The 18620-nt window shown below is 57.2% G+C and overlaps 1 protein-coding gene across 15 annotated transcripts in view; it reads right to left on the reverse strand.

Moving 5' to 3' along the window:
• SCRIB (scribble planar cell polarity protein) overlaps positions 1-17485 on the reverse strand; it is a gene marked incomplete at its 3' end in the record, with an annotated part of 47969 nt that extends 30484 nt beyond the window's left edge. For 10 of the 15 annotated variants that reach the window (XM_081919591.1, XM_081919586.1, XM_081919589.1 and 7 more), the window contains exons 1-14: positions 17281-17484; positions 7855-7972; positions 7235-7313; positions 5598-5687; positions 5461-5517; positions 5146-5209; positions 4543-4617; positions 3937-4081; positions 2513-2631; positions 2172-2371; positions 1616-1782; positions 1371-1492; positions 864-989; positions 181-459 (exon numbers count right to left, since the gene is read on the reverse strand). In XM_081919591.1, coding sequence (XP_081775717.1) covers positions 181-459; positions 864-989; positions 1371-1492; positions 1616-1782; positions 2172-2371; positions 2513-2631; positions 3937-4081; positions 4543-4617; positions 5146-5209; positions 5461-5517; positions 5598-5687; positions 7235-7313; positions 7855-7972; positions 17281-17442 — 1803 coding nt within the window. In that variant the 5' untranslated portion in view covers positions 17443-17484. Of the gene's footprint in view, positions 1-180; positions 460-863; positions 990-1370; positions 1493-1615; positions 1783-2171; positions 2372-2512; positions 2632-3936; positions 4082-4542; positions 4618-5145; positions 5210-5460; positions 5518-5597; positions 5688-7234; positions 7314-7854; positions 7973-17280 lie in introns of all 15 variants that reach the window. The other 5 variants (XM_081919585.1, XM_081919579.1, XM_081919578.1 and 2 more) reach the window with 3 other exon arrangements.
• Positions 17486-18620: the final 1135 nt, after the last annotated feature.

Raw genomic sequence — 18620 nt, forward strand, 5'->3', positions numbered from 1 at the left:
ACACCATGGCATCCTTGGGCAGCCCCCCCCCATCCTCTCACAGCCCAGCAGGGTCTCTCTTCTTCCCTTCCTCAGCCGGGCTCAGCTCCCCCCTCCCTGCTGCCGCTTCCCAGAACAAGGCAGGGTCCGACTTTGGCCCAAGATGTTGCCACAGAAGAAGCTCCCAGAGGCTCACCGTACCTCATTGTACTCCAGCTCCTCCTCCTCCTCCGGGCCAGCTGGGGCTTCCTCCACAGCCACCCCTGCCTCCTGCTGCTGTTGCCGCCGCCGCCGCCAGCCTTCCTGCTCCTCCTCCTCCTGCCCCTCAGGGGCCCTCACTGCCTCTTCTGGCCTCGAGGTCTCCCGCAGGTGCTTCGCTGCTGCTGCTGCCACCGCCGCCTCCTGGCAGCTGGCAGAGATGGTGCTGCTGGAGACCCGTGAGTCTTCACTGCGGTTGGAGGTGGCACTCAGCCTCTTCTCCTGAGGGGCAGGATGCGGAACGAGTCAGCGAGGGCACAAGACAGCTGCACTGCCTGGCACCCAGCGCCTGAGCCCCTGTGCAGGATGGGCCTGCCGCCCCAAAGGCCACAGCTGGGCCAGGTCAGGCCACCCCCCTTGTCCCATTCAGAGCCCTCCTGCCCTAGATGGGCCTGCAGCAAGTCTGCAGAAGGGGCTCATGTCACCAGCGCCACCACTGCAAACCTGAGCACGGTCTTGGCTGGGGAGGGCGGGGTATAAATAAAAATTTATTCTTACTATTAAACCTCCCTCCGAGGAAGCCTTGTCCAGGCCCACTGCCCGGTCCCGCTCTGTGCCTGCCTCTCCCCCTCCTGCAACATTTTATATGATGGACATTGCCCAGAGCCCGCCCCATGTCCCCTCACCTCTGAACTGGAAGAATCCCGCTGGGTGTCCCGTTTGGCAGCAGATGCCTCGCTGCGGCGCCCTTCCATCACCTTCTTCATGGACTTCAGCTCACTTGGGTGGGGAGTTGCCCTTCGCTGCAGGCCCTGTGAGCAGGAGCGGGGTTAGAGGTGGGGCAAAACGCCCCCACCACCTACAGGCCCCCAAGCAACTGCAGAGGCCAGGCTCAGCCGCAGCAGCGACAGGGCAAACACAGGGCAGAGGTCTCAGCGCTCACTTGCCCTTCTCCCCCATTTCCCAGCTCTGCTCCCAGGAGGACCCACACAAGGCAGGAGCACAAGCCCAGCCAGCCTGACAGGCCAAGAGCAGCCCTGCAGAGCCCCCACTCCTACTCTGGGCTCCAGAAGGACAGGGCAGGCGATGGGCACCCCCAGCTCCCAGCCCCACAGCCACATCTGACAGCCCAATCCAGGCTTGGGGAGGACAGTCCTTCAGCAGGGAAACGGCCCCCATCTCCGCCTACTTACCCTCCTCTCGGCCCCCGGCTCCTCATCCTCATCCAACCTGGGCTCATCCACAAACTGGATCACGCTGACGCGGTTGAGGTTGGTGTCCATCCAGCTGTCGTCCAGGCTGTTCTGCAGGTTCTCTGCGGGAGGAGAGCAGAGTCAGGGATCCTGTTGCAGGCGGGACGGCCCCAGCCAGGAGGGTCTCCACCCAGCCCCTCACTAGAGCAAGCCTGGCCGGGGTTGGGGCAGGGAGCAGCATTTACCCAGGCTGGGCGACGGCTGCTGCGGGAGGAGGTAGCAGGTGAGCACTTTCTCCCCGGTCTTCTCGTCATCCTCCGCCTGGAACTTGAGCATCGGCTGCGACTGGTTCTCTGCCAGCCAGAGCGCCTTCAGGTTGAGATTGGTCAGGGCAAAGGGCAGGTGCTGCAGCCTGAGCCAGAAGGAGGAAGGGAAGAAGGATGAGGTCCCCTACCCAGAAGGCCCAGGCCCAGCCCTCCAAAGGGCTCACGGGAACCTGGCCCAGCCCCCCATCTCCCTCTGCGTCTGCTTCCTTCCAAGGGACCCTGTGCTGAGCCCACCGTGCAGATCCAGAGAAGAGTCTGCAAAGGGGAGAGGACCACCAGAGGAGCCATCTCTTGCAAGCTTTTCTAAGCCACCTTTCAAGACAACAGGTTGCCAGCAAGATGCAATTTCATTTCGCCTGGCACCTTCATTCTACACCTTTAGGCGCCAGGCAAAAACATTACGTTTTAACCAGCCCAAGGCACCGATGCGCAGCTGAGAGCCCAGAGGCCCAGCACACCCAGCGCACTCGCTCACCTGTTGCCAGCCACGTCCAGCACGTGCAGCTCCACGGTGCCGGCCAGCTCAGGAGGCAGGAACTCCAGGCAGTTGTCCCGCAGGGAGAGCACGTTGAGGCTGCTGCAGCCCCCAATCTCGGGGGGAAGCACCATCAGCCGGTTCCGGTCCACATTCAGGTTGGTCAGCTTGGTGAGCTTCCCCAGCGCCTTGGGCAGCATCTGAGAAAAAGCCTCCGGAGTCAGAAAGGGGAATCCCAGCTCACATGGCACCCAAGGAACATCAGCTGCCCCTGGGGCCACCCCCGGCCAAGACCCCAGGGAGAAAAGCCAGCTGACCGGGCGAGGGCCGAGCACACTCACCGTCAGCATGTTCTCTGTCAGGATGAGCTCTGACAGGTTTTCACAGTCCCCAATGGCCTCCGTCACCTCCCCCAGCCGGTTCTGGTCCACTTTCAGGATGGAGAGCTGCTTCAGCTGGCCTGGGCAAAGGGCAAGAGCGCCATGGGCCACACTGCACCGGGGGGGGGGGCTGCACCCACCCACCCACCCACACCCCAGACAAGGAGCATGGGGAGGTCCAGGCACAGATCCAAATCCAGCTTCCCACTGGCACATCCCAAACAATTCTGCATACCAACTGGTTATTCTAACATTTGCCAACAGCTAATCACTTCTAACAGCTTTAGCCAAAGTGACGCGGTGTGCTGCTTGCCAAAGAGAGAACCCGACACCTTTTGCACGAGTTAGAAACCAGGCCCAGCAGTGCCTGGGGAGGGCAGCGTTTCTCCAGCAGATGAGGAGAAAAGGCCCCCCTGAGGAAGTCTCAGAGTACTGAAGGAGGACTCAGGATCACCCAGGCTGGTCTGCCAAAGGGGTCTCTCTGCTGACAGTGACTCTTCTGCAAGAGCAGGCACACACACACCCGTTTCTCTTTCAGTCTCCTCTGCACTGTCTCTCCCCACTCCCCAGTCACTCCATTGGTGGGAGCCAAATCATCAGCTGAGCAACATCACTGGGTGCAACACAAAGGAAGAACATTGGATGGTCTCAATGCAGGATGGTGCCTCCTCCAGGCAGGGCCCAGCACAGTGAGGGGGCTTGCCAACCCCAGGTCCACAGGATCTGCCCAATAACCACCTGGCAAGTGGCCTCCTGTGTAATAATACTGGGCCTCAAAGACAGGTACCGTATTTTCCTGTGTATAAGACGACCCCTATTTTTTTTAACCCAAAATTAAGTTGCTTAACTTTTTGGGGGGGTAGGGGAGGTCACTTCCACCAATCGCTCACCCGCCGATTGCTTGCCACAGCCACTGCCAATCACACACCTTGCCACAGCCACTTGTCTGCCCGCTCACCACCATCAACAGCCCACCCGCCCACTCGCTGCAGCCGCCAATCACCTGCCCAACTGCCACTGCCAATCTCCTGCTTGCTGCTGCCATTAATCACACACACCCCTCTGCATTCACTATCCATGTATAAGGCAACACCCAATTTTTGCCCACATTTTTTAAAGCAAAAAGCATCATCTTATACATGGAAAAATACAGTATGTTCCTCCTGCTACCTCAACTACTGAGAAGTGTAGCCAGCCCGCTTTAAAGAGAAAAGCAATCTTCTGCGCCTGAGCTGCTTTTCGTTTCCTGAGTCAGATTTGTCTGCCCTCTCCCCACAGCACCCCCACCCAAGAGTAGGTAACTCTTCCCACGTTCCCCAGGAGGCGCCCGCATCCCAATGGGGCCTCCCCTACCCCCCCCGTGGCCCCACAACCGCCCAACTCACCAACACCATCCGGAATGGACTCCAGCAGGTTCTGCGAGAGCAGCAGGTCTGTCAAGGCCACCAGCCCACTGACCTCGCCCGGCAGCTGCTCCAGCTTGTTCTCAGAAACATCCAGGCACACCAGGCGGCGCAGATTGCCCAGCTCCTGCGAGGGAAGACCGGCAGGGTGGGCGGGCAGAGTCCTGCAGGGACTGACTGATGCCTGCCCCGCGGGGCCCTTCCTCTCCCCCTCCCCAAGGGCCCAGCTAGGCTCCTCCAGCCTGCCTGCTGCCTCCCTGTCTTTCAGGAAAGGCTATGGACTGCCTAGCAAAGCCCCGTGAAAACCCTCTTTCCCGCTTCTGTGGTTCAGGCTTCCCTGCCATGGCAAGACATGCAGGGAAAGCCTCCTTGCAGCCAGGGGGCCAAGGCGCTGGAGTCACTTGCAGAAGGTCGGGTTCTGTTGTGTATGGGGCCATCCGCCTGCTGCCCTGCTTCCATTTTCAGGATTCACCTCAGAACAGAAGCGTTGGCTTGTTTGCTTTTCCAAGTGCCTTTTAGGACAGCAAAGGCAACCCCCCCCCCCAACCCAGAGCATGGCCCAGCCGGGGGCTTGGTGGGGGCACTCACTGGGGGCAGCGACGACAGCTGGTTCCTGTCCAGCCACAGCTCCCGCAGGTTCGGCAGCGCGCCCAGTGTGTCCGGCTGCGGATGAGACAGAGCAAGCGGTCACTCAGGAGGGCGGCTGCTCAGGACGCCCTGCTGCATCCGGCAAAGGGGCTGCCCTCCAACTTGGGGGCCCCTCCAATTAAGCTGAGCTGAGGGAGGGGCATGTCTGGTGGGAGGAGGCAGCCAGTTCACAAAAAGAAAATGAGATGAGGAGGGAACAGAAGGATGCTTCTACAGCCCTGAGTGTAGGTGTAGGGGAAACTCCCATCCCAAGGGCCATGCTCCCGCCTGGGCAACCTTCTGGGGGCCACGTGCCACTAGTGGGTGGGGCCAGAGGAAAAAGCCTGCGGAGCCAAAGATGAGACTCTTCCTTTCATACCAGAGCAATGGCAGATCCATCTCTCTCCAGCCAAGGAAGAGCACTCGAGAAGGGAATGGAGCGTGGCCTGGAAGAGCCCAGAGGACCAGGCAAGACCAGCCTGGAGGGTAGCATTCAGCCCCCCCAGTGGGAGTCTCCAGGAAGGAAGGAGGGGAGACCCAAGTCCTGCACCCCACAGCACTCACCAGCACCTCCAGGTCGTTGCCCCCAAGGTCCAGTTGCTCTAATTTGACCAGGAAGGAGAGGGAACTGCAAGGCAGAAGGCGCTCAGTCAGGGGGCTGGGAGTCCTGGGCACCAAGAGGGAGGGGCGGCAAAAAATTTATGCCCCTCCCAAAAAAAAACTCCAAGAAGGTGCTGAAAGCTGGAGTGCTGAGCGATCCTCAGGCTGCCCGCTTCCAGAAGTGCTGGTCCTCTACCTAAGGGGGTCACCCAACCCCACTGCCCAGCAGAGGCAGACACCCCCCGAGACAAACTGGGGGCCAAGCTTGCACACACTCACGCAGGGAGAGACTTGAGCAGGTTCTCGCGCAGCTCCAAGGTCACCAGGTTGGCTAAACTGCAAGAGAAAGAGAGGGGTTGGCAAAGCAGGAGGGAAGAGGCGGCCCCTCCTCTCTCCCCCTCCAGCCAAGAACTCACTTGCCAATGTCACTGGGCAGGCTTTGCAGGGAGACGTCGTTCAAGGCCAGGTGGCACAGGCTGCGCAGCTGGGTGAAGCCCTCGGGGAGCCTGGGAAGAAGAGGAAATGACAGGCCTTTGTCACTGCGCCCCATGCAGCTCCTGCTCCCCCCCCCAGCCTGCTCCTGCGCCCCAGTGCATTCCAGCAAGACGCAAGGAGAGGCCTCCACCTGCCTGCTGCTGGTCCTGGGGAACCGGCTGGCACAGCCTGGCAGGTGGGAGCTCCAGAAGCAAGAGAGCCCCACCTGTCCAGGGGAAAGGGACCAGAAGGACCCTGGGATACTCAGCGGCCACAGGACAGAGATCGGCCCTTGGGGCCAAGCGCCACTGCTGCCTCCACCACGTGCAGCGCATTCCGTGTCAGGAGACCCTCCAGCAAGGGCAGCTATGAAATTCTGCTGGATCAGGCCAAAGGGGCCCATCTAATCCAGCATCCTGTTCTCACAGTGGCTAACCAGATGCCTCAATGGGAAACCAGCAAGCAGGATTCCAGCCCAGACCCCTCTTGCCAGCAGCTGGGATAAAGGCACATTGTGAGCTCCAACTGGGAGGCGGAGCAGAGCTTTTGTGCCCAGCAGCCACTGAGAGCCCTTTCCTCCTCCATGAATTTGTCCAATCCAAATGGGTGGCCTCCTGAGTGAGGGAGTTCCACAGTTTAACTCTGTGCTCTGTGAAGAAGCCCCTTTCCTTTCCTTTCCTTTATCTGCCCAACATTCAGCTTCACTGGATGCCCACAACTTCCAGTATTACAAGAGAGGGAGGAAAACTTTAATCTCTCAATTTTCTCCATTCCAAGCTTAATGCTATATATTTTTTCCCATATTTAAAAAAAATTAATTGCATGTTTAACACAGAAAAAACCCCAACCATCCCCCAATCATACAACTTTCATACCGAGCACAATATACAACTGAATACCTAGTGACTTCCCTTCCACCGTTTTCCTGGTTTCTTTACTTTTCTACTAAATCGCCTATTCCAAATTTTTAATCATCACATTTCTTCCTTTGTTAATTTCTATTCTGCTGGATTTACTCAAGACCTGCTATGCTCTTTACCTGTTTATACCGGTTCTTAAAATATTCAATAAACATTTTTCAACCCTCCTTATATTCTTCACCATCCTTTTCTCTTATCCTCCTCATTATACCTGCCAATTCAGCACAGTCAAGCTTTTAAACTGCCACTCTTCCTTACTGGGTACCGTATTCGTTCTCCACCTTTGGACCAGTGAATTTTTTAGCCACAGTGGTGGCATAGAATATTCAATTATTTTGTTTTTTAGGGACTTCTGTTGTTACAGAAGTCCAAGCGTAATTTAAAAAACTTCTATCATGTCACCTCTGACTTGCCTTTTCGCTAAACTCAAAAGTCCCAAGTGCTGCATCCTTTCGCCTTTCATTTCAGCGGAGAGGATTCTTGAACCAGGAAGACCTCTCCGCAAAAGACAGGACTGGCCCCCCCATCCTCCTTTTGACCCAGTTGTCTGTCTGCCTTCAAGGAGCACTTTCTGAATCCCCCCAAGACCCAGCCAGACCAACAGAGCCTTGGACCAGGAAGGACACCAGAGCCCCATCACCTTCCCACTCCCACCATACCTAGACAAGGGGTTTCCACTGAAGTCCGCGATCTCCAGGGATTTGCAGAATTTGATGCTTTCAGGAATTTCTGGAATGTCTGCAGCAAGCCGGGCACAGAAGGGGCACAGTAATGAGGCTTCACCCAGAAAAGTGCCGCTCCTCAAGGAATTCAGAGCAGCAAAGCCATTCCCTCCCCAGTGACAGGTCTTTGAAGAGCCTCCCTGAGAAGACCTGGGTTCAAATCCCCACTCAGCTCAATGAGTTACTCCAAGGGAGTGTGCTGGGAGGATACAGATGGGCCAGCCTCACTTCCCTGCCTCCAGGTGCTTGGAGGAGGGAAGGCGGGCCTTCTCAAGAGCCACTGCTGCTGCTGGAACGGCAGGCGAGCACCCACAGACAGCTGCCAGCTGAGCTGGTTGCTGCTTGAGCCCAGACCACTACCCTCTGGGGCCCTGTCTCTGGGTCATGGCAGCAGAGCCTGGCCTGCAGCCCTGTGCTCAGCCCCCAGCTGTCAACACCCTTCTGCTGGCAAAGCGAGTCCTGTGCCCCTCGCGGAGGGGAAGGATCAGGCTCCCACTGCGGGGAACAGCCCAGCCCAAGAGGCCTGTCTGCCTCCCCCCTCCCCAGCATCTACCCACCATTGCGGGAGATGTCCAGCTCCACAAGCTGCATGAAGTTGGCCACCTCGGGGGGAAGGCGCTGAATCTCATTGTCGCTCAGGCCAAGCTTGCGCAGGTTCAGGAGTCGGAAGAAAGGCTGCAGGGGGAGAAAAAGGAGAGAAGTTAGCCACTCGTGCAGAGGCCACCGCTCTGCCAGAAAGGGCAAGCCCACCTCAGTGCCTGCCTCTGGGGCAAGCCTGGCAGACAAGCTTCCCTCCAGACCAGATCTGGGGTTGTGGACACAGGACATTGGGGAAGGCACAGGTGTGCCTGGGCTACGGGGAGTAAGGATGGCAGCAGCCCAATAGAGAACCGCCTCCCCCCCCCCCCGCCGGCCAAGTGGCTTCTCAGGGTGAACCTGAAGGGAAGGGAAGGAGGCAGCAGGAGGAGCAGCCTGAGGAAGAGGAGGTCTCTGCATCATTTCCCATGAGAGGGATGCCAGCCAGGCAGCTCCCAGGAGAAACACTCCTCTTGGGCGGCACTGGATGGAAAGAACCCCCCAGCCCTTGGGGAATGATGTGGGTTTGCCAAACACAATTTCAAGGCCCCCCCAAGAGTATCGCTTCACTTTCCCCAGTTAGAAACAGTGCACACCTCTTTCTTCTCTTTTTTACAATTTAGTCCTAAAAGAATTCTGATGCACCATTTTAAAAAACCTGCCAGGAAGCACCAAGACTCATCTGAGGATCAAAGGCAGCAGCAGCAGCAGCTGCAGCCATCACTTGCCCATAAAACCAGCCAAAGCTCAATGGGCTAGAAGCACCTTCGCCTGTGGCCGAAATCCCAGTGGGGGCGGGGGGGAGGCAGCTCTGCCCAGGAATGGCATGGGGGGGGGATACAGAGCAGGGCTTCCAGGAAGCACATTAATGCACAGGTGGGATTGATCACATAGCAGGATGAAGCCGTCTGCACTGAAAGGCGCTCAAGGCCCAAACAGACCATTTTGAACTGGGCCACCCAGGAAAACAGCTGGAAGGATGGCAGCAAAGAAGCCGTAAAGCCAGGGCCTCATCTGCCCCCTGCAGCCCAGCCCCGTTTAACACTCTCTGACGCAGGCAAAGGAGCCACATTTTGGCCCTTATGCTTTCTGGCCATACTGGCTCCCAAATAAACTGGCAATTTAAAAGTCGTAATAAAAGTAACTTAAATAAATAAATAAATAAATAACACCCCAAACCAAGTACAGTACATCACCAGATTTCAGAACTGTCACCTCCAGCCTTAAAAAAAACATTCTAGCAGGGTTTGCTCCTATGCAGTACCTGGGCCCAGGCAGTTTACAGCCTTGGAAGGCTGAATGCAGCCGGGGACTGAGCCGGGGACCAGCAGCTCCTTGCATACCCTCCAGCCAGTGACTGAGAGCAGGTAGGCAGCTGCACTCTGCCCTGCCTGTGGAGCCTGACAAAGCGTATGCATCCAAGCTGCCAATACATCTTGTCGGGGGGGGGGGCAGAGCTCCAGGGTCACAAGTCCCCTCAGCATCCCCATCTCAGCCTTTTCCAGGAGGAGCTTCAGTCTCTGGGCCCCCACCCACCGCACTGCTGGCAGACTCCCCAGTCTTCACACAGCAGGGTGGAGTGGCACATCCCGGGGCAATTCTTGTTGGGGTGGAGTGACTGTCCCCAGAAACACCTTCTGGAACCTACCGGGCAGGTAGGAGTGGAACCACTGCAAATCCAGGCTCAGCCACAGAAAGAGCCAGAATATCAGTTACAAAATTGTGCACAGTGAGCCGAAAGTGGCTCTCCCTTTCTCTCTCATGATACCAGAACAGGGGTCAGCAAAATTTTTCAGCAGGGGGCTGGACCACTGTCCCTCAGACCTTGTAGGGGGCCGGACTACATGGGGGGGGTGAACAAATTCCTATGCCCCACAAATAACCCAGAGATGCATTTTAAATAAAATCACACATTCTACCAGACCGTCCTCGGGCCGGATTTAGAAGGCGATTGGGCCAGATCTGGCCGCCGGGCCTTGGCTTGCCTACCCATGTACTAGAACTCTAAGGGGTCATGCAAGGAAGCACCTGGCTTGGTCACTGCGAGAAAAACCTGCAGCCTGATCCACAAAGGCTCTTTGTATACCACAAATCCCCAAAAGGTCCAAGCCCTCCCCCGCACCCTGTCCATCTTTATTGATAGCCAAGCAGTATGCAAATAAGGAGAGACCAGCAACTGATGCAAGGAAGTGACTTCTACCAAAAAAGTTGCCTGAAGGCAGATTAATGTGGATCCAGATATTCCGCCTCATGCCAGGTAGATCTGAGCAGGCTGTGGAAAGTCAGCTGCTCACCTTCCCTGTGACCCTGTCTGAAGTTACCCCGCCCAATGCACCCAGCTGCTTCCAGGCACTTGCAAAGGATGCCTTCAAGATCAACCCAAGCGCAAGAAGAAGTCTCCAGACAACAGCGACCGCCTTGCTGCCCTTCCTCCTTCAGCTGGGCTGCTCTGCCCTGACCATCCCCTCTGCCCCTTGGAGCTCCTCTCTGCCTGTCCTGCTTGCCCAGGGGCAGACCAGAGCCCAGGGCCCTCCTTCCCTCTAGCAAGCAGCCTCCTCCTACAGCCAGCCCCCTGGTGGCAGACTCCACCCAGCTGTCCCTCACTGAACCAGAATTTCACCTTCTTAAGAAAGGCAAAAGGCAGCCTGCGCTCTGCAACAGGTGGAGAAGTGAACCTGTTTTCTGCCCCACAGACAACAAAAAGCATATCATCTGACTCCCATTAATAATAATAATAATTTATCTTTTATACCCCGCCCACCTGGCTGGGTTTCTCCAGCCACTCTGGGCGGCTTCCAACAAAGATTAAAAATACATCAAAATGTCACACATTAAAAACTTTCCTGAACAGGACTGCCTTCAGATGTTTTCTAAATGTCAGGTAATTGTTTATTGACATCTGATGGGAGGGTGTTCCACAGGGTGGGCGCCACTATCGAGAAGGCCCTCCGCCTGGTTCCCTCTAACCTCACTTCTCGCAGTGAGGGAATCTCCAGAAGGCCCTCAGAGCTGGACCTCCGTGTCCAGGCTGAACAATCGGGGTGGAGACCAGAAGACTGGTCTAAAAGGAGAGAATTGGCAGCCCAGATGATTTGTACCAGTCAAACCAGATTAAGGTGTCCCTGAACATCCCGAGGTCCAAACTCCAGACTGGCTTTTGAAATTCCCCAGGCACCAGGCACGTTTTGCAACTGGCATGTGTCCAATTGCGACCATGTGGGGATCTCTGGGTGCCAGGCTGGTGACCAACATCTCCATCTGGCGGCCCCTACAGCTTTCTTAAGCAGGTAAGCAGAAGGGCTTCATTATCGCATTTATATCCCACCTTTGTCTCAAAGTAGCACATAGTTCACCCTCTCCTCAGTTCATCCCTGCCATGACCCTGGGAGGGAGGTTCAGATGCTGCGACAGACTCCAAGGTCACCTGGTGAGATTCATGACTGGGTCGGGACTTGAACCCTGATCTCCCAGGTCCTGGCCCAACACCCTAACCACTACAGCACACTGGCTTCCTACACTACTTCTGCTATGGGGTAGCTCTGTAAATTAAGGAGATGAAGAAACACGGGGAAAGCAAGGATCTGAAATAATGTATGTTCCTTGGAGCTAGGATTGTTTTATTGGTGGTTTGAACTGAAAGGAATACAGGCATCTTCCCTCTTGCATGCCATCAGCACACATGCTCCTGCTGACACACACCCCGTTCTGGGCACCGAAAGGGGGGGAAGGAATTCACACACCTCTCAGTGATACAAGCAGCAGCCGGAAATCGAAACAAAGGAGAGATTCCGTTGTAATAACAAAGCACAGCGCAAAAAAGGACGCCTAGACATTTTGCTGCGGCGACCATAACCTAGCTTTAAGGTGCCATTTGGCAATTACCGGTAGTTTATATATCTGAGTTTTTAACTGCTTCTGAAGGACGGCAATGGGCTGCCTGCCACACAGAGCAAAATGCAAGGAAAGGGGGGCCTTCACCCACCCAAGCTGAGATGGACCAGCCCTTGGCAGCCAGAGGGGGCACAGTGCCCCTTCAGAACCTCCACCAGCTCCAGTCTGCGGCCAGAATCTGCCCCTAAAAGACCTGAACCCTCAAAGGCCAGGGCATTTCACAAACAGGAGGCTCCACTTTCAAAGGAGGGGTGGGAATAAAGAGGGAAAACTCCCCTCTCTTTTTCAATGAGCAACATACAAACAGCGCAACACGTGTGCTCCAAGTTCATAGAATCATAGAGTTGGAAGAGACCACAGGGGCCATCGAGTCCAACCCCCTGCCAAGCAGGAAACACCATCAGAGCACTCCTGACATATGGTTGTCAAGCCTCTGCTTAAAGACCTCCAAAGAAGGAGACTCCACCACACTCCTGGGCAGCAAATTCCACTGTCAAACAGCTCTTACTGTCAGGAAGTTCTTCCGAATGTTTAGGTGGAATCTTCTTTCTTGTAGTTTGGATCCATTGCTCCGTGTCCGCTTCTCTGGAGCAGCAGAAAACAACCTTTCTCCCTCCCTCCTCTATGTGACATCCTTTTATATATTTGAACATGGCTGTCATATCACCCCTTAACCTCCTCTTCTCCAGGCTAAACATGCCCAGCTCCCTTAGCCGTTCCTCATAAGGCATCGTTTCCAGGCCGTTGACCATTTTGGTTGCCCTCCTCTGGACACGTTCCCGTTTGTCAGTGTCCTTCTTGAACTGTGGTGCCCAGAACTGGACACAGTTCTCCAGGTGAGGTCTGACCAGAGCAGAATTCAGTGGCACTATTACTTCCCTTGATCTAGATGCTATACTCCTATTGATGCAACCCAGAATTGCATTGGCTTTTTTAGCTGCCGCGTCACACTGTTGGCTCATGTCAAGTTTGTGGTCAACCAAGACTCCTAGATCCTTTTCACATGTACTGCTCTCAAGCCAGGTGTCACCCATCTTGTATTTGTGCCTCTCATTTTTTTTTGCCCAAGTGCAATACTTTACATTTCTCCCTGTTAAAATTAATCTTGTTTGTTTTGGCCCAGTTCTCTAATCTGTCAAGGTCGTTTTGAAGTGTGATCCTGTCCTCTGGGGTGTTAGCCACCCCTCCCAGTTTGGTGTCATCTGCAAATTTGATCAGGATGCCCTTGAGTCCATCATCCAAGTCGTTGATAAAGATGTTGAATAAGACCGGGCCCAAGACAGAACCCTGTGGCACCCCACTAGTCACTCTTCTCCAGGATGAAGAGGAACCATTGATGAGCACCCTTTGTTTGTGTTGAGAAACAAGACGGCCCTCTGCTGCAAAGGCAAGACTGGGTGGGAGGTGACAAAGTGGGTCAGGATGAGGCACCAGCAAATGGACCTCCTTCTGTCCCCCCCCAGCACAGACTGTGGAGCACCTTAAGATGTAAAAGCCAGGGTCACTGTTTCAGGGCTGCCTGCTGCCCACAGGCACATGGCACGGGGGGCAGCTACATCCCATGACCTGAGGCTTCCTCCCAGAATGGTGTGTCAGCGCTGCCTTCCTGCTCTGAGTAAAAAAGGCAATAAGTTCCTCTAGGCAAGGCGGCAGCTCAGTGCCCCCAGCGCTGCCCCTGGCGCCTTCGGCAAAGGATGTCAAGGCAAACCAGTGCAGCCTTGAATGGGGTCAGGTGCCCATCTCCTCCCAAGACAACTCTGATGCTCATGATCACAACCTCCCACCATGCCTGGCACCTCACATGGACTCGCAGGGCCCTTTTCGGGGGCAAGGAACGGGGCTCCATGGAGAGGCTGCCCCAAGCACCATCCTGCTTCCAGCCGAGGCCATATCCAGTTGGGCCAAAGGAAAGCTGGCAAGCAGAGCCTGAGTGCCACCCTTCCCCCCACCCCCATCTCCTGCAGCACCTGGCCCTGCTCTCCCCACTCCCTCCACCCTGACCAGCAGCCCCTCCACTCAGCCACGGGCAACTGGTGCAGCCAGTACAGCCCCAGGGGAAGACACCCAGCAAAGGGAGAACGGGCAGGAGGATCAGGCAGAGGGGCAGATGAGGCTGCAGGGGAGAAAGTGCCAGGTGGCGGGGGGGGGGGCTCAGGATGAAAGCTTCAGGAAGGGTCTTCTGAATGGGTTGGTTTCTGGGGTGGGGACAAATTCAATGAACCCCACACAAACACAGATGCTTGAGACCAGGTCCCCTGCCCTCTTGACTTCAAACCTCAGAGGGACTGAAAATGGACCAAGGCTTTCCTAGGGCAAAATCTGGAGAAAATCTTCTTCCCAAGCACTGCCTGGAGCACCCTGCCCAAGGCTTGCAGCAGAACAACCCCCCCCCCCGCCTGCACTTCACACCTCCAGCCCACCCTGGTCCTCCGCTCTGAATGGCAGCACCATCACCCAGGCCAGGGAGGCCCAGGCAATACCTGCTCCCCCCACACAATTTTGAGGCCGCCACCCCGGCAGCCACTCAACCACATCATCAGAGGGTTGGAAATGAAAAGGAAGAATGGCTGGAGGATAAAAGGATCAGAGCCAGGAGGCAGCTTCTCAGCAGCAGCAGCAGCAGACAAAGCCCCCCCCCCCCCCGGCAGGAGGAGGTGGCTGTGAATGGCTGGCCAGGATTAGCAGTGAGCACCCGAGGCACCACCACCCTCACGCCCCCCCCCAGGACACCCTGTGCCCCTCCCCCTGCTTCCCAAGATGGCAGCTCCCAGAGAGCCAGCCCTTCTCCCCTATGCTCAGTGATGAGGGGGCATTCAAGCATCACAATAGTCATCCCCGCCCCTTGGTCCCCAAGTGCAGTAGACGCCCCCCCCCCGCGGGTCAAGAATAAGAGTGGCTTTGTCTGTCCGCCCAGGACTGCCTGCTCCTCCCCCACGCCCCATATCGGGGCCTGGGAAGCACTGTGCAGGGCCTCCCCCAGCTCCTGGAGGAAGCGGGGCAGGAGGTGTCTTGCAGGGGCGACAAGGTCCCTGAGCAAGGCCCCTCCTGCTCTGCTCAAGGAAAACTTCCCCAGACCAAACAGCTTCCCACCCCCCAAGGCAGGGGCGGCTGTGCCAGGAGAGGGAGCCAAGCTGACTTCCAGCACCAGGGAGGGCAGAGCAATTCTTGCAAGGGGGAGAGGGCTTGCAATCAGAGGGTCAGCTCAGAGAGAGGGGCATTCACAGCACAGGGAATGGCTCTCGCAGAGCAGGGCTGCTGCCTCCTCCTGCCTTAGCTCTGAGAACAATGGGGGGGCAACATGAAGCTCTCCTGGCCTTGGTGGCCTCCAGCGCGCCCTGCTTCTCTCCCCCTCTGCCTAAGGGGAGCATATCCTACACAAGGAGCAGCCGAGGAGACTGAGGAAGCCAGCCAGGCCCTTTCTATCCATACACACCTTTCCTCTGCTCTTCCCAGGAACGCATGGGAATGTCCAAAGGACACTTGAGGGCTAAAGTGTTGTGTTTTGCGGGAAAAGCTCCAGGGCTAAAAAGGGGGGGGGTGCTTAGAAAGAGCGCTAACAACAAGAACAACAACTTAAAGCAGGTGCCTGTGCCTGGAAAGAGTGGGACTAAGGGTAAGCATGGCTAAGCCCAGAGGCAGCAGACCTGCCAAGCTGCCAATCCACCGTCCTCATAACACCCACCTGGCTGAATGGCAAGCATCAGTAGAACAGAAGTAAAGGCCACAGCTAGAGTAGGAAGTAAAAGTGGTGCAGCAGCAGCCTAGTGAGAAAAAGACCCCCTTCTGCCTCACAGGCAGGCAGGTAAGCAATGAGCAGCCGCCAGAACAGCCACTGCCGCCACAGCAACCCACACAAACAGCAGCCCCTTTGGCTCCTTGGCTGCTGCAGCCGCCGCTGCCGCCTCCTCCTCCCGCAAGGCAGGCTAGCCGGATTTCCTGCTATTTAACCCTCCATTCTCAGGCCCCAAAGAATGCATATCAAATGCCTGGGGAAAAACACTCTGGCTGCCATTCCACAACATGCACACAGAGCTCAGGGCCCAGCCCTACCCTGGCCAGTGTGGGGTGGAGCACGGCAGCTGTGGAACAGTTGCACAAGAGGTTGGTGCCTGCCTGCCTGCCTGCCTCCCTCCCTCGGAATTCAGGGAAGCCCTGGGATTTGGCCAGGGCTGGGGGTGGGGACTGATGGCACCCCACTCAAGTCTCAGAGGATAGTGGGTGCTTGCTCAGCTAGACGTCCAGCTCTCCAACCCACACCACTAAGAAGAAGCAAAGGAGGAGGGCACCAACCCGTCCCAGCCAGAGTTCCTGACAATTCTACTGTTTGCTCTTCACAGGTTTCTCGCTCCAGAACATGCTTGGTTTGCACTTACAGAAGGAATCTACTCCCCTCTCTGCAGCTTCCACAGCGAGCAGCAGCCACAACAAGGCCTCGGGGAAACCAAGGAAAGGTCCACAACCTTAGGCTCATCCTGAGGGAAACAACTAGCTGGACTTGTAGCAGAGTGATGTGAGTCACGAAATGCCCTGGGATCTACACTCTCCTGCACCTTTGGGACTGATCTAGAGATAAGCCATCAGTGCCTCACAAGCTCCAGAGTCAAGCCCATCCCCCTTGCAGAGGGACTGGAAGACCAAGGCCAGGGGAACAAGGAAGCTTCAGACAACAGCACTGTGTGCTCCAGAGGGAGTGTTTAGTGCTGCAAGTTTCACTTGATTACATTTAACGTGTCATTACCAACCTTAGCTGCGCCCTAAAGGCGAGGAGGGTTAAAAAGAAAACCCCAAATGCATCAACACAGCTGGTAGGGGGAGCTCAAGAACCGCTGGCCCAACGGGAAAGGAAGCGGCAGAAGCGGAAACACCTGAAGGCATCCACATGCTGCAAGGACGCTGCAGCTCAGAGCTCTGCCCAAGGCAAGAGGCTGTGCCGGGGCCTCAGATGGTGCAGCAGCACCTGCTCACCTTGACTGGGAGCAAGCCTTGCCCAAGGGCTCGCCCAGAGGCTTGTCTGGCTGTGGCATCCGCCTTGCAGCATCCACCTGGGGAGCACAGCTCACCTGTCGGCTTCCCCTTGGATTTCACACTGAGCCTTGCACACCCAGAGCCTCTTCATGGCTCTAAGGAGTCCAGCACGCGCATGGATGGCGGGTAGTTGCGCTACAGGCAGAGGAGAAGGGCGGCTCGGGGGGATCCTGGGTGCAGGCTGAAGGACAGAGGGCCGGACCAAGGAGGCTTGGCCGGGCCACATGTGTCGAAAGGGACCCCAAGGGTCATCCAGTCCAGCCCTCTGCAAGGCAGGACTCACAGCCAAAGCATCCCTAGCAGGTGGCCTTGCCCTCGCCGGGCAGGCAGGATTCGTGCATTGCAGGGGGGAGGCGACAGTGGAGGCCCGGCTCCTAGCAGCAGGGCTCCCCTGGGAGGCGCCTGGCCTCGCTCGCCCCGACTCCGCGCCGGGGTCTCCATCGGGGCCTCGCCGCGCCCCGCACCCCCCCCCCCGCGCCCCGTCCCGGCACCTTGGGCAGCTCCCGCAGCTGGTTGGCGTCGAGCAGGAGCTCCTCGAGGGAGCGGCTGTAGCGGTAGACGTCGTCGGGCACGGCCTGCAGCGAGCAGTGCCGCCGGTCCAGCGTCTCCACCTGCCGGTTGCAGCGCCACAGCGGCGGCATGCAGCGGAGCATCCTCGCGGCGGCGCCCTCCTCGGCCTCTCGCCTCACGCGCGCGCTGCTGCTCTCCGGCGGGGCGCCCCCCGGGGCCGAGGCGGCGGCGGCGCCGGAGCCATGAAGGGCGGCGCTGGCGGAGGGGCCGTCCTCCCTCTCCCTCTCCCTCGCTCGGTCCCTCTCGGCGCGGCCCTCCGCCTTCCCTCCCAGACGCTGACCGGGCCCCGCCGGCACCTGGCGCCGCCCCGCCCCCGCGCCAGGCACCCTGGGAAAGGGCGCCCGCCTCGCCCTCCGCCCAGGGGGACTACCACTCCCGGCAGCCCCCGCGACCTGGGGCCCGAGGCGCGCCCAACTTCCGGGCCCGCTTCCGGCCAGGGCCCCGCCCCCTCCTCCTCGGGCTCGCCGGCCTCCGCGGCTCCCTCTCTGGAACTCAGGCTTTAGCTGGCGTGGCGAGAAGACGACGCTTGGCCCCCAAGACGCCTGAGCGGCATAGTTTAGGGAACGGACATTCGCTGCAGCTCGAGGGGCGTTTTGCTGCACGGAGTGGGGAGGGAGACGGTTCGGCGACCGTCCCAAACCTCCCTCGGCCCATCATTTCCGGAGGGTCAACTCTAAGGTCATCCTCTCCACCCCAGCCCCTCTGTCCCTAAATTACCAAACAATATTTGTTATCATTCTACCTCTTGCCTCAAAGCAGCTCACAGAATGAGAATTTAAAAACAGAATAAAAGAAACTTGTTGCTGCTCATGTTGGGGTGGGGACACTTCAGAGCAAAGAAACAGGAGGCGACACAAACACCCACCCTCCCCAGGTTGGGGGAGGAAGAGGGCATGGAAGAGGCACATCCACTTGGGGAAGAAGCACCCCCAACTACGGCCAAGCGGGCGCTTGGGAGCCTAGTCTCCAGACCCCAAAACAGGACTTCCTTCTTCCTTTCCATTCTTCTTCCTCAGCAGGGGTTGTCCTTCTGTACATTTGACAACTGTAGCCTTGCATATATGTTTTCTACCAGCAAAGCCTGGTTGGAGTGCAGTTCATGACAGATCATTATTTTCTAGGTGGTACTTTATTCTGCTGCTCTCACACCCACCTTGAGAACCTCATGAGTTTGCAATCTATCCTCTGGGCCAGCCTTCCACCAGCTTGGTGTCCTCCCAAGAGGTTTTGGACCTAGCTCACATCATCCCTGACCACTGGT

The sequence above is a fragment of the Podarcis melisellensis genome, assembly GCF_964234715.1.
Source record: "Podarcis melisellensis genome assembly, chromosome: 7".
Taxonomy (NCBI): domain Eukaryota; kingdom Metazoa; phylum Chordata; class Lepidosauria; order Squamata; family Lacertidae; genus Podarcis; species Podarcis melisellensis.